At 34.1% G+C, this 15,012-nt stretch overlaps 1 protein-coding gene across 1 annotated transcript in view; it reads right to left on the bottom strand.

The window, feature by feature from the left end:
* WDPCP (WD repeat containing planar cell polarity effector) overlaps positions 1-15,012 on the bottom strand; it is a gene marked incomplete at both ends in the record, with an annotated part of 270,224 nt that overhangs the window by 23,941 nt on the left and 231,271 nt on the right. Inside the window, one exon of the mRNA XM_079720396.1 lies at positions 13,039-13,201. Within this exon, the coding sequence (XP_079576522.1) occupies positions 13,039-13,201 (163 nt within the window). The remainder of the gene's footprint in view (positions 1-13,038; positions 13,202-15,012) is intronic.

The following is a 15,012-nucleotide window of genomic DNA, read 5'->3' as shown; positions in this document are numbered from 1 at the left end:
AATTCAGATATAACAAATAGCAAGAAACTAACCAATATAATTAATTGATGACAGTAAATATCAAAGTAGATAAATTTGCTACAAATATAAAGTTTATTTGCTCTACAGTAAAGAATTTTAGACGTCAAAGGGGACTATCTAATACAAATGAAAAATTGAGGCAACCAGAGAAGTTGACTACTTGAAACATAATAACTAGTTTAGGGAAGTACCAAATCTAAAGTATGTTTAGTTTAGTCCTAGGATCATTTATTTTACTTATCATTGCTCTTCTCACCCTTATGGATTTCTTTTTCCTTCTAAATTGTTTTTTCTTTGAGTTGTGTAACTTTAAAAATTGCTGGTCAAAAATATGAAAATGAACAACTTGAATAATTGCTGTCTTCACCACATCAAAAATATGAAAACAAACTAGTTGAATAACGCATTAATGGCATATAAGGTATAAAGTCTCAGTCAATTCACATAATGGTTATGTTTTTTAAAAACCCATTTATACCCAAGATGCTGTAACTGTTTTAAATTTGGAAGTCCTTGATTCTTTTGCATATCTAAAATGTCTACTTTACACACTACCAGCTATGTATTCTTATATCCTATATATTCTTGTATTGTAAAAATAATTCTTTTATTTATTCAATAAATATCTCTTGAGCATGCTGCATGCCAGGTACTTTTTTTTTGAGTTATAAAGAACCAGCTAAAAAGTATCTTTATTTCCTTGTAAAAATCTCATAAATAACGGGAAATTGAGGAATGTGTTTTACACTGAATCCTAACTCTAGGCTGGATTGGAGTGAGTCAGGCGTTTGCAGATAGCCTCCATCTCTGCTTTGTTCTCTTACTGCTACCAGGCAGTTTTCACAGTCCTGGAGGATGAAGCAGTGAGTAATAAACAAAGAAAAGGCAAACATCTCTACCCTCATACAGCTTACATTCTAGGAAGTTTGTTTATAAACTCAAATGCAGTACAGTCTATTCACAACCAGTTTTCAGTGGGCTTCTACATTGTATATAGTTCAAATTATTGGTTTATTAATTTTGCCATAGGCTACCCAGAAATTAAAATTTTGTTCAGTGATTTGTAAGTATATGAAGAATGAAAATCATCTATGGGAAAGATTTAAAATTAAGAGAACATGTTATGGTTCATTCATGGATAGAATATTTGTTAAATGCTCACTCTGTGACTGGTACTGGGTTAGATGCTGTGGATACAACAGTGAGCAAAAGCAAACACAATTTTAACCACTGGTGAGTAGGCCCAGCTGTGGGCCATGCTGCTGTGCTATATTCTCTCTGCCTCTCTCTCTTTTAGAGGTTGAGACACTACTGAACTCCTGTAGACTCTTTCTTTTTTCTTTTCTCTATTGAAAGAAAAATTATAACAAAAAGTTTAAGTATCTTTGGGTAACTAAACTTCCCAAACTGCAGTTTTAATGTTCAAATTAAACTCTGAGCCACAGCAATGAGATGGTGAAGTATGAAAACAGACCTCACATCAAAACTTCCCCTGATGTCAAGGCAGCTTTCCCTATCAATTCAGGCCAATCAAAATGATCTATTAAAAATGCAGACGACATCCTAACACTTTATATTAATTTTCTATTCTGCTGTAACAAGTTACCACAAATTTAGTGGCTTAAACAGGGTGCATTCCTTTCTGGAGGAGAATCTGTTTCCTTGATTTTTTGACTTCTTCCTTTCCTTGGCTTATAGTCTTCTTCCTCCATTTTCAAAGCTGAAAGTGGCAGGTTGAGTCTTCTCACTGTGAATCACTCTGATACTGACTCTTCTGCCTCCCTCTTCCACATTTAAGGACCCTCTTCCACACTTAAGGATTACATTAGGCCCATCTGGATAATGCAGGATACTATCCCTATTTTAAAGTCAGATAATTAGCAACCTTAATTCCATCTGCTACCTCAATTCCCCTTTGCCATGTAATAAAACATATTCACAAAATCTGGGGATTAGGATGTGGACATCTTTGGGAGGCCATTATTCCGGCTGTTATCCACTCAGCTATCATACAGTGGCTTCTCACTGCAATGAGAACAAAGATCATACAGCATAGCACAGCCTACAGAGGCCCTAACTAATTTATCATCCTCCAGTTGCCTTTATAGTTTAGCTATATTGACTCTCTGTCACTCGAACCTCCCAAATTTGTTCCCACCCTAAGGCCTTTGCATGTACAATTTCCTCTCCCAGGAATGCTCTGTCAATTCACCATATCTTCATATAGATGACTCCTTGTCATTCAGGTCTTAACTCAAATATTACCTTCTCAGTGAGTATTTCTCTGATCACCAATTCTTTGTATTTTTTCCTAGTACATATCATTAATTGATTGACTTTTACTTACGTATTTTTGCTTGTTTCTTATCTATATCATTCTTCTTCCTTCCCACACACACCTGAGTGAGAACTCTTAAGAGAGCAGTGGGGCTGCTATGTGCCAACTATACATCAGGCATTGTGGTAGGGTTTGTAGAAATTATAATGACTAAGACAGTTATCATGGTTCCAGCCTTCACAGAGTTTATAGGTTAATGAAGAAGCAGATATTAATCATCATATAAGAGAATAAAATTACAAATATGACAGTGTTATAATGCTTTATAGTTAATATGTTTTAATATCTGGTAGGACTAGTTCCCCCCTCATGGATTTTTTTTTAGTGTTTCATAGATATTTCTATATGCTTATTTTTTACATGAACTTTAATATCAACTTGTCTAACTTCATAAAAGTATGTTGGTACTTTTACTGGGATTACATTAAACTTGTAAGTTAATTTAGAAAGAACTGGCATCTTTATAATGTTGAGTCATCCCATCCAAGAAGAAGGGATGTCTTTCCATTTGTTCAAGGCTATTTTTATGTCTTTCCGAGTGTTTTAAATTTTCCCTCATAAAGGTTTTGCATATTTGTTGATCAATTTATTCCTAAATTTTTAATCTGTTGATATCATAAATGGGATTTTCCTCTACCATTCTTTAACTGGTTACTGTTTGTGTATCAGTATATGAAAGCTATTGATTCCTATATGTTAATTTTACATTCCTTATTGAATTTTAAAAATATTTTATTATTGATTCCCTAGGGCTTTTCAGTTATATTGTAATATCACTGCCAATAGAGAGAGTTTTATTTCCTTACTAATTCTTATGCCTCTAGTTCAAAAATTGGCAAATATTTTCTGCAAGGGCCAGACAGTATATATTTTAGGTATTGAGGGCCATATAGTCTCAACTATCAAGCCATGGACAGTAAATAAATTAATAGGTGTGGCTGTGTTCTAATAAAACTTTATTTACAAAAACAGGCAGCAGGTTTGGATTTGGCCTGTAGGCCATAGTTTGCCAACCCTTGCTCTAGCTGATTTATCTAATTATACCGGCTAATACCTCTGGTACAGTTTTGAGTAGTAGCAGAGATACTGGGCATTTTTGCCTTGTTTCTGATTTTAGTGGAAATGCCCTTAGTAATTACCCATTAAAAAAGATAGCATTAGTACTAAATTGTATATATATTATTTTGTTAAGAATGTACCCCTCGGGCTTCCCTGGTGGCGCAGTGGTTGAGAGTCCGCCTGCCGATGCAGGGGACGCAGGTTCATGCCCCGGTCCAGGAAGATCCCACATGCCGCGGAGCAGCTGGGCCCGTGAGCCATGGCTGCTGAGGCTGTGCGTCTGGAGCCTGTGCTCCGTAACAGGAGAGGCCACAACAGTGAGAGGCCCGCGCGCAAAAAAAAAAGAATGTATCCCTCAGTTGCTATTTTCTTGAGTGTTTTTTATCAGGAATGGGGGTTGAATTTTGTCAAAGACTTTTTTAGCATCTAAAGAGATAATCATATGATTTTTATTTACTTTAGATTTATTAATATGTATGATATTAATGGATTTGGTAACACTGAACCAACCTTGTATTCTCAGGATAGATCCAGGTGTTGGATTTTGTGTGCTAATATTTTTAAAAATATTTTATTAACGTTGATGTTTATGAATGATATTGGTTTATAGTTTTCTTTTTCTGTACTTTACAGAGTTTTTCTTTATTTTTAATGCATTGGGACAATTTGTAGAGCATTGAGAATATCTGATCTCTGAAGGCTTGGTAGAATTCTCCTATCGAACCACCTGGGCTTGTTGCTTTTTTTGTAGGGTAGTTCTTTAAGCACTTTGTCTATGTCTTTTATGGTCGCCTTCAGATTTCTAAATCTAATGGTGGTCACTTTTGGCAATCTGCATTTACCTAGGAAATTATCTATATTTTCTATGTTTTCAGATTTATTTGCTTAGAAACCTGCAAAGTAGTCTCTTATGATTTAAAAAAAAATGGTTACAATGATTAATTCCTCCTCCCTCTGCCATTTCTTATTTTGTGTATTTATGCTTTCTCCTTTTTCTTGATCAAGTCAACTTGATCTGTTTTCTTAATTTTTTTGAAAAACACCCAGATTTGATGTCTCAATTAGCTCTACAACTTTTTAAAACTCCTACCTTATTGGTCAGGAAACTATATCCTGTGGGTTAGTCACTGTTTTTGTAAATAAAGTTTTATTGGACCACAGTCATGTCCATTGATTTATGTATTGCAGACAGCTGTTTTTGTGCTACAACAACAGAGCAGAGCAATTGCAGCAGAGAACATGGCCCAGAGGCCTAAAATATTTACTCTCTAGACATTCAGGAAAATTTCCCAACCTCCACTCTGCCTGATTAATTTCTGCTTTTATTTTTATTCCTTCTGACCTATTTTGCTTAGCTTCTTGTTATTTCTTAAGATTTTTGAGTTGGAATTAGTTCATTTTATTTTTTCATTCTCCCTGATAAGTGTCTAGTGTAATCACTTTTTCTCTGATCATTACTTTAAATCCCATTATAATTATTTTTTAGAAATTTCATGTTTTACTTTCCTCTTTCACCCAAGAGTTGTTTAATAGAAAGTTTTAACATTTCTAGGAGGAAAGTCGTTTTGTTTCTTGTTAAACATTTCTAGTTGTATTGCATTGTGATCAGGGAGTGTTTGTAATAGTTCTTCCTTATGGAACTTAGCGGTATCTGGCACCTAACATCATTTTTGGTTAATATTTAACAGGTTCTTGGGAAGAAAATTTATTCTCTATCATCAGAGTGTAGAATTTGATAAATATCCAAATATCCATTACTGATTATGTTGTTTAAGTAGTCTTTCTTCTTACTTATTTTTTGTCTACTTAGTCAATTTTTGTAATGAGTTAAAGTCTCCTGTTATTAGTGTCTATGTTTCCTGCATTTCTTGTAGACTTTCCTTCACAGAGGTTGTTTCTATGTTACTTGGTACATACATATTTGTGTTACCTCTTTGTTGAGAAATATGGGTGTTAACATTTCCTTGTCAATATTTAATGCTTTTGTGCTTCTCTCTGTAACCAGGATTTCTACTGTTTCTTATTTTTATTTGCCTGGAATACTTTTTCCCATCTCTTAGCTGTTCTAATGAATTTGTTTTAGCTATGTATATAGTACATAGCCAGATCTTGGTTTATGAACAAATTGAAAATCTTTTTGTTTTTTTTTGAAAATCGTTTTGTTTTCATGGATGAGGTAAGTTCATTTATATTCATTGATATGACTAATATTCTTGGTCTCAAGTCTGTCTGAATATTTTATAATTATGCAAATTTGGTTTTATTTGCTTATGTTTCTTCAGAGGTTTGAATGTGTTTTTTTAAAAATGGAATTTAGGAAGATGTGTAGTTTTGTTGGTAGTTACCTTTGTACTAATACCTTTTTTTAAAATTCAATTTTATTTTTTTATAGGCAGGTTCTTATTAGTTATCTGTTTTATACATATTAGTGTATATATGTCAATCCCAATCTCCCAATTCATCTCCCCCCACTTTCCCCCCTTGGTGTCCATATGTTTGTTCTCTACATCTGTGTCTCTATTTCTGCCTTGCAAACTGGTTCACCTGTACCATTTTTCTACATTCCACATATATGCGTTAATATATTTGTTTTTCTCTTTCTGACTTACTTCACTCTGTATGTACTAATATCTTTTCTAATGCAGTTGGTCTCTTCTTAGTTAACTTATTATTATCTGATGCATCAGTGTTTATTGGTATATTTTAACTCTCACCTATACCTATACAGGAATCAGTGGGCTTATTTTGCTTTTCTCTTTTACTGTCAGTGTTCCTCCCATTTTTAAAGTTGTATCATTTCTACTTAATCACAACATACAGTATCTGTACATGAATCTTCCACACTCATCTCCCCATGCTCCTGTTTTTGTTTTCTATCTACATTTAAATGTATTAAAACATTCACAATTAGTCCTGTGGCTGAAGTTTTCCCAATCATCTCATGGTTGATAAAGCTCCTCTTCTAGTACATTCCTAAAGAAGGACTTGTGTTAACTGTTACTCTTTAGATTTGATACTTGTAGAAGAACTTGGATGGATATAAGTTCTTGGTTTACAGTTTCTTTCACTGAGTTTTTAAAAATTGGCAGCTCCACTTTTGCCTTGCTGTGTATTTTATTTTTGAAATGGTTGATGCTAGTTTAATTCTTTTGCTTTTGTAAGTTACTTGATCCATTAAAAAATTTATTGGAGTATAGTTGATTTACAGTGTTGTATTAGTTTCAGGTGTACAGCAAAGTGAATACGTTATACATCTACATATATCCACTCTTTTTGGGTTTTTTAGATTCTTTTCTCATATAGGGCACTACAGAGTATTGGGTAGTTACCTGTGCTGTACAGCAGGTTCTCATTATATATAGTAGTGTGTATATGTCAATCCCAGTCTCCCAATTTATCCCTCCCCCGCTTATCCCCTGGTAACCATAAGTTTTTTTTTTACATCTATGATTCTACTTCTGTTCTGTGAGTAAGTTCATTTGTACCCTTTTTTTAGATTCCACATATAAGTGATATCATATGATATTTGTCTTTCTGTGTCTGACTTACTTCAATCAGTATGACAATCTCTAGGTCCATCCATGTTGATGCAGATGGAATTATTTCATCCTTTTTTATGGCAGATTAATATTCTACTGTATATATACCACATACTTTTTTATCCCTTCCTCTACTGATGGACATTTAGGTTGCTTCCATGTCCTGGCTATTGTAAATAGTGCTGCAGTGAACATTGGGGTGCATGAATTATGGTTTTCTCCGGATATATGCCCAGGGGTGGGATTGCTGGGTCATAGAGTAGTTCTGTTTTTAGTTTTTTGGCCATCTGTATGTCTTCTTTGGAGAAATGTCTACTTAGATTTTCCACCTATTTTTTGATTGGGTTATTTGTTTTTTTGATATTGAGCTGCATGAGCTGTTTGTATATTTTGCAGATTAATACCTTGTTGGTTGCTTCATTTGCAAATATTTTCTCCCATTCTGAGGGTTGTCTTTTTGTTTGATGGTTTCCTTTGCTGTGCAAAAGCTTTTAAGTTTCATTAGATCCCATTTGTTTATTTTTGTTTTTATTTTCATTACTCTAGGAGGTGGATCAAAAAAGATCTTACTGTGATTTATGTCCAAGAGTGTTCTGCCTATGTTTTCGTCTGAAGAGTTTTACAGTGTCTGGCCTTACATTTAGGTCTTTAATCCATTTTGAGTTTATTTTTGTGTATGGTGTTAGGGTGTGTTCTAATTTCATTCCTTTACATGTAGCTGTCCAGTTTTCTCAGCACCACTTTTCTCCATTTTATATTCTTGCCTCCTTTGTCATAGATTAGGTGACCATAGGTGTGTGGGTTTATCTCTGGGCTTTCTGTCCTGTTCCATTGGTCTATATTTCTGTTTTTGTGCCAGTACCATACTGTTTTGGTGACTGTAGCTTTGCAGTGTAGTCTTAAGTCAGGGAGCCTGATTCCTCCAGCTCTGTTTTCTTTCTTAAGATTGTTTTGGCTGTTCGTGATCTTTTGTGTTTCCATACAAATTGTAAAATTTTTTGTTGTAATTCTGTGAAAAATGCCATTGGTAATTTGATAGGGATTGCATTGAATCTGCAGATTGCTTTGGGTAGTATAGTCATTTTGACAATATTGATTCTTTCAATCCAAGAACATGGTATATCTCTCCATCTGTTTGTGTCATCTTTGATTTCTTTCATCAGTATAGTATAGTTTTCTGAGTACAGGTCTTTTGCCTCCTTAGGTAGGTTTATTCCTAGGTATTTTATTGTTTTTGTTGTGATGGTAAATAGGATTGTTTCCTTAATTTCTCTTTCTGATATTTTGTTGTTAGTGTATAGGAATGCAAGAGATTTCTGTGTATTAATTTTGTATAATGCAACTTTACCACATTCACTGATGAGCTCTAGTAGTTTTCTGGTAACATCTTTAGGATTTTCTATGTATAGTATCATGTCATCTGCAAATAGTGACAGTATTACTTCTTTTCCAATTTGGATTCCTTTTATTTCTTTTTATTCTCTGATTGCCCTGGCTAGGACTTCCAAAACTATGTTGATTAATAGTGGCAAGAGTGGACATCCTTGTCTTGTTCCTGATCTTAGTGGAAATGCTTTCAGTTTTCCACTGTTGAGAATGATGTTTACTGTGGGTTTGTCGTATATGGCCTTTATTATCTTGAGGTAGCTTCTCTCTGTGCCCACTTTCTGGAGAGCATTTATCATATATAAGTTACTTGATCTCTTTACCAGGAGGCCTTGAATATTTTTAAAATTAATCATTGAAATCTAAGAGTTTTGCTGGGATATGTCTCAGAGCTGATTGTTCTAAGATAATTCTTCTCAGGCATCTGGTAGGATCTTCCAATGTGTAGATTTAAGTGTTTTTTTAAAAAAAATAATTCTGAATCATTTTCCTGGATTATAGTTTTAAACATTAATTCTGTTCCATTGTTTTATTTTTCTTCTTCAAGGAATCAAAATTTACAAATGCTAATGCTTTTTTGCTGTATCTCCCACTCCATTACTTTCTCCCTGACTTTAAAAAATTTCTTTCTTTACTTCCTTTTCATTCTCTTGTTTTCTGCCACTTTCAGTGTCTTTTATTAAATTTTAATTTGAGTTTATTCTCACTTGAGTGCCTTGAATTTATTTTTCATTTCTCAGGTAACATTATCTTTTTCTTCCTTTTCTTGAGTTCAGTGAACTTCCTCTCTTCCCTCCTACCCTCTCCTCTCCTCTGCTCTTCCTTCCTTTCCCTCTTAGTTTTTGTCTTTTTAATCCAGAGTGGGTTTGCATGTACCCAGTTGCTTGTTTGAGTTTATTTAATTCTGCTTGGAGTGTTGCTGTACAGTTTTCTTCTACTTCATGGTTGTTTTGGGGGAGAGAATTTTCCTCAGTTGACGTGCATTGATTTTCATTTTCTGTTCCTTTAAAGTAACTCTGTATGGAACTGTTTATCTTTTTCCTGTTTATTTTTGTGGTATTGGATGTATTTTGTGAAATTCTGGTTCAGTAGTGCCCTCAGTATAACAAAGTCTAGGGAATTATTGGCATAAGGATAGATATATTTACCAATGGAACATAATGGCAAATCCAGAAAGAAACCTTTACACTTATGGGCAACTGATTTTTTGACAAAATTGCAAAGGAAATTCATTGGGGCAAGGAGCCTTTTCCACAAATGGTGCTCAGAAAATTGGATTTTCATGTACAAAATAATGAATTTAGACCCTTATGTCACATCATACATGGAAATTAGTAAGAACTAAAACTATAGAACTTCTAGAACAAAACATAAGAAAAAATTTTGGGGTCCATAGGTTAGAAAAGGATTTCTTATGTACAACACAAAAAGCACAATTGACTAAAAAAAAAGCTAAATTGGGCTTCACCAAAATTTGAAACTTCTGTACTTCAAATGACAGTGTTAGGAAGATCAAAGGGCAAGCCACAGACTGGGAGAAAATATTTGCATGTATCTGATAAAGGACTTATATTCAGAGTATATAATATAAATAAATAATTATAAATAAATTTTATAATTCAGTAATATGAAAACAACCCAATTAAAAAATGCACAAATGTTTTGTATAGGTATTTCGCCAAAGAAGATATACTAATGGCTAATAACCACATAAAAATGCCCAGCATCATTAGTCATTAGGGAAATGCAATTAAAATCATAATGAGATACAACTCTACAACCAGTAAAATGGGTATAATAAAAAAAACTGACAATACCAATCATAGGTGAGAACATGGAGAAACTGGAACCCTCATACATTGCTGATGGGTATTTAAAATGTTACAGCCACTTTGGAAAAACAATCTGGCAGTTTCTTAAAACTAGGAAGATAAATATAAACTTACAACAATATGATCCACCAATTCTACTCCAGAAGATCTAACCAAGGGAAATGAAAACAAATGTCTACTTGAAGATGTATATGTGAATATTTATTAGTAACATTATTCATAATAGCCACAAACCGGAAATAATCAGATATTCATCAGCTGGTGAGTAGATAAACAAAATGTGGTATATTTATACAATGGAATACCGTTCAACAATTAAAAAGGAATAAACTACATGCTAAAGTATGTATGAACCTCAAAAACGTAATGCTAAGTGAGAGAAGCCTGACACAAAAGACAACATATTGTATGACTCCATTTATATGATATGTCCAGGTCATATGATTTCATTTATATAAGATTTCTCTAGAGACAGAAAGCAGACCAGTGATTGGCTCAGGCTAGAGGTGGGAGTGGAAACTGACTGTACATTGGCACAAGGAAGCTATTTGGGTGATGAAGATGTTCTAAAACTGCACTGTGGTTGTTGCACAACTTTATAAACTTACCAAACATCACTGAATTGTATACTTACAATGGGTGAATTTTATGGTACATGTAAATTATGCCTCAGTAAAATTGCTTTTTGAAAAGTAAATAAAGAGGTAAAACTTAAGGCGGCTGAAGATAATAGAGGCTGCCTTCCTTTCTACCTCCCAATACTTCCTCTATAAACAATACAGAACACAGTAAAGGAAGGGAGGATTGACTCATGGGAGAAGCTAAACTACAAGAAAACTACAGCTCTGGCATAACTTGAAGGCAGAGAATGTCCAAACTTCAATATAATTATAAGTAAAATGGAAAAATACCCAAATCCCAGTGCATGATTTCTCCAACTCCTGGTGCTCTTGTAGATCAGAGCAGGGACTACATGGAAGGGACTTAAAAGTAACATGCACCTTGAAGGGGCAGTTTTTAAAATGCATAGCTTCTGGGGTGAGGAGATGGGTGGGTGATAAAAAGGGAGAGGCACCTTTTGGCAACTGGTGTGAAGGAGGAAAAAAGCATAAGAGGAAGATTTAGGGTCTTGCACAACAACAAAAGAGTAAAAAATGAGAGGTCAGCTTCCCTGGTGGCGCAGTGGTTGAGAGTCCACCTGCCGGTGCAGGGGACACAGGTTCGCGCCCCGGTCCAGGAAGATCCCACATGCCGTGGAGCGGCTAGGCCCGTGAGCCATGGCTGCTGGGCCTGCACGTCCGGAGCCTGTGCTCCGCAACAGGAGAGGCCACAACAGTGAGAGGCCCGCGTACCACAAAAAAAAAAAAATTAGAGGTCATGCATCTACATAGGAGTGTGTGTAGAGCAGTTAATTAGCCCCTCTTTGGTTCTCTCATTTCCAGGCTCTCCTTTTAAAATTTCTGGCTAGTCTGTTCTTCTTTCACTTGACATAAGCAGGCTAGTAGAACTGTGACTTTCCCTGTTCCTATCAAATTTGTTTCTTTTACTAATAGTGAGTTTGCTATTTTTATTGACACTGCTGCCAGGTGGGGTTTTTTCACCCTTAGGCTCCAGATAAAGTCAGCTGTTGGTTTTCACAACCTGTCTGACCTGAGTAGAACTACAAGGCTGAACTAGCTTGGGGGGTGGTGGGAGGATGGGAGCAGCCCCAGAACATCACAGATTCCCACTTTATTACTAGAAGTTCAGCAGTTTTTCGTAAATAAGTGCTTCTCAATTTGTTTGCCATTATTTGATTTCCAGAGCCCTGAAATGGTAGTTTTGGTCCAGTTTTATAATTGTTTCCTGGGGAAAGTTACTGATCTCTAAACTCTGCCATACCTGGAAATCCTGCCCCTTCATTTCCTGTTCATCTATGTAGTTTGAGGCATTTTTCTCAAGGATATTATAAGTATATATGTATAGTTGATAGATATGAAATATATATTTAATGTTTCACATCATATATCATATCATATTCATGTATGTAATATATGATATGTATAAAGATGTGGCCTCTTCACAATTATTGCATATAGTTGGGATCCTCAAGAGTAGGTATGTTAACTAAAGACCAGAGGCCAAATCCTGTCCACTACCTGTTTTTGTAAATAAAGTTTTATTGTAACACAGCCACTCTCATTCATTTATATATTGTCTGCGGCAGCATTCATACTATAGCACCAGAGCTGAGTAGTTGCAATAGCGTCTACATGGCCCACAAAGCTTAATATCTGGCCCTTTACACAAAAAGTTTTCTGACCTTAGCTTCAGAGCAATATCATCATCATAATTAACATTATAATTATCATTATAAATAATATTATTAATTTGTCCAGTGTTTTTAATTTCACATTTATTCTTTCTCTTTGTTTTCTCAATAACACAATGTGGCAAGTTGGATAGATATTAAATGATCATTTATCAGATTTCAAAAACGAGTGGCAAGCTTGCATAAGTATGAATGTATAAAATTATAATTCAAAGTAAATATTCTAAGAATAATATTTTAATAACGATGATACTAAAATTTAACAACAGAATACAAATAGAATTTAGTATGTTATAGTAGTTTCATTTGACCTGGGATAACATTCATTCTAGCAATATTCTTTTCATATATTTCTGCCTCCATCAAGCCTGCTCTTCCATGACCAAACTACTGCAAAATCCTACCCATGAGAAAATGTGCATTTTTTTTCTTTGATATTTTGAAATTTCCTTGCTTAACTATTAGTTTGTATTTAAACAGGGAATATTTCAATTGTTCAGTACTAAATACTGCTCCTTTATGGAGCAATTTTCTCAGTTCAGCATAGCTTACGTGTCAGCGGAGACATTCAGTGTTCTTTGTTGAATAATATGTCTGTGGATTGAACAAAAGGGAGGGAGGTTATCTGGAAATGTGTCTTCTCCTTGAGATGCTAAAGATAGGCCAACAAAAGCTTCATTTACCATATCCCCTCTGTCCAATGGCCCCAGGAGTTCTGTTAAAAAAGGATTAGGATATGAGTCAAACACAAATGTAATTTCTGCTAACTTGTTCATAAGTACAGTTACAGGAAAACTTTCACATATCCCAATGAAACTTTTTTTTTTTTTGGTCAGTTTACTATGTAGCGCACAGTGGAAATCTTGCAGTCACAGTTCCCTATGACTTATGTTATTCTTAAACTTAGCTCAACCAGGGGAGTTTGATAGCTGAATAATGAATTTTTTTGAGTTCAGATTTTAAAAATTCATTTATAACTTGCCATTCATAGTGTCTTTAAACAGCATTTTATTAATCAAATATTCTTTTTTGTTAACCAATTAACTAGAATATTTTATTATATTGGAAAATTGTAAGATTTTTTTAATTTTACTCTCTCAAATGTAGCACACAACTTGAAAACTAAAAGGAAAATATTTTTTCCAATATTTACACCTAATAATTTTAAAGTGTCTATAGAGAGTTTGCTATTCCCACATCATACAGATGAATAGGGAGAACTTTAATATTGGCAACTTTTACACAGCATTGTTTTAAAAAAATTGTTTGAAACATAATGAAGTGTGAAAAATATATACTTGAAAAAACATAAACCTTATTAAAAACCAGCAGCCCTTAGAACCACAGTGTATCTGTGTGTATTTTTTTTTTAGTTAAAAAATTTTAGACTACAAAAAGTAAAAACACATAACTTAATTTTTACCATGTTGAGCATTTTTAAGTGTACAGTTCAGTAGTATTAAGTATATTCACATTATTGTGCAACAGATCTCCAGATGTTGCAAAACTGATGCTGAACACCTATTAAAGACTCCTGGTTTTTCCTTTCCTCCAGCACCATTTTACTTTGTTTTCTATAAATCTGACTACTTTAGATGCCTCATGTAAGTGGTATTGTACAGTATTTGTATTTATATAACTGGCATATTTCACTTAGCATAATGTCCTCATGGATCATCCATACTGTAGCATGTGACAGGATTTTCTTTCTTTTTAAGGCTCAATAATATTCCACTCTATCTATATACCACGTTTTATTTATCCGTTCATTCTTCCATGAGTATTTGGGTTGCTTCCACCTCCTGGCTATTGTGAATAATGCTGCTATGAACATGGGTGTGCAGATATTTTTGATACCCTGAATACAATTTCTTTGGATATATGCATATATAAGTAGGTTTGCTGGATTATATGTAAGTTCTATTTTTAATTCTTTGGGGAACCACCATATTGTTTTCATTGTGGTTGCACCATTTTACAATCCTGCCAACAATGTACAAGGGTTCCAGTTTCTCCACATCCTAACCAATACTTGTTATCTTCTGGTTATTTTTTTGGTAGTAGCCATCCTAATGAATGTAAGGTGATATCTATTATAGTTTTGATTTGCTTTTCCATAATAATCAGTGATGTTGAGCATCTTTTCATGTGCTTATTGGCCATTTGTATATCTTCTTTGGAGATAAGTCTATTCAAGTCCTTTGCCCATTTTTGAATCAGGTTGTTTGATTTTTGTTGTTGAGTTTCAAGAGTACTTTATATATTCTGGATATTAGTCCCTTATCAGATTATGATTTGCAGATATTTTTTCCCATTCCATGGGTTGTCATTTCATTCTGTTGTGTCTTTTGATGAACAAAAGATTAAAATTTTGGTATAGTCCAGTATATTTATTTTTACTTTTGTTGCTTGTACTTTTGGTGTCATATTCAAGAAATTAATCCAAATCCAATGCCATGAAGATTTTTCCCAGTTTTTTTTTTTTTTCCCTAAGAGTTTTTAGTTTTAGGTCTTATGTTTAGGTAT

Source organism: Hyperoodon ampullatus (genome assembly GCF_949752795.1).
Source record: "Hyperoodon ampullatus genome assembly, chromosome: 15".
NCBI classification, from domain to species: Eukaryota; Metazoa; Chordata; class Mammalia; order Artiodactyla; family Ziphiidae; genus Hyperoodon; species Hyperoodon ampullatus.
The sequence above is the reverse complement of the archived record's forward strand: the minus strand, read 5'-3'. Positions and strand labels throughout refer to the sequence as shown.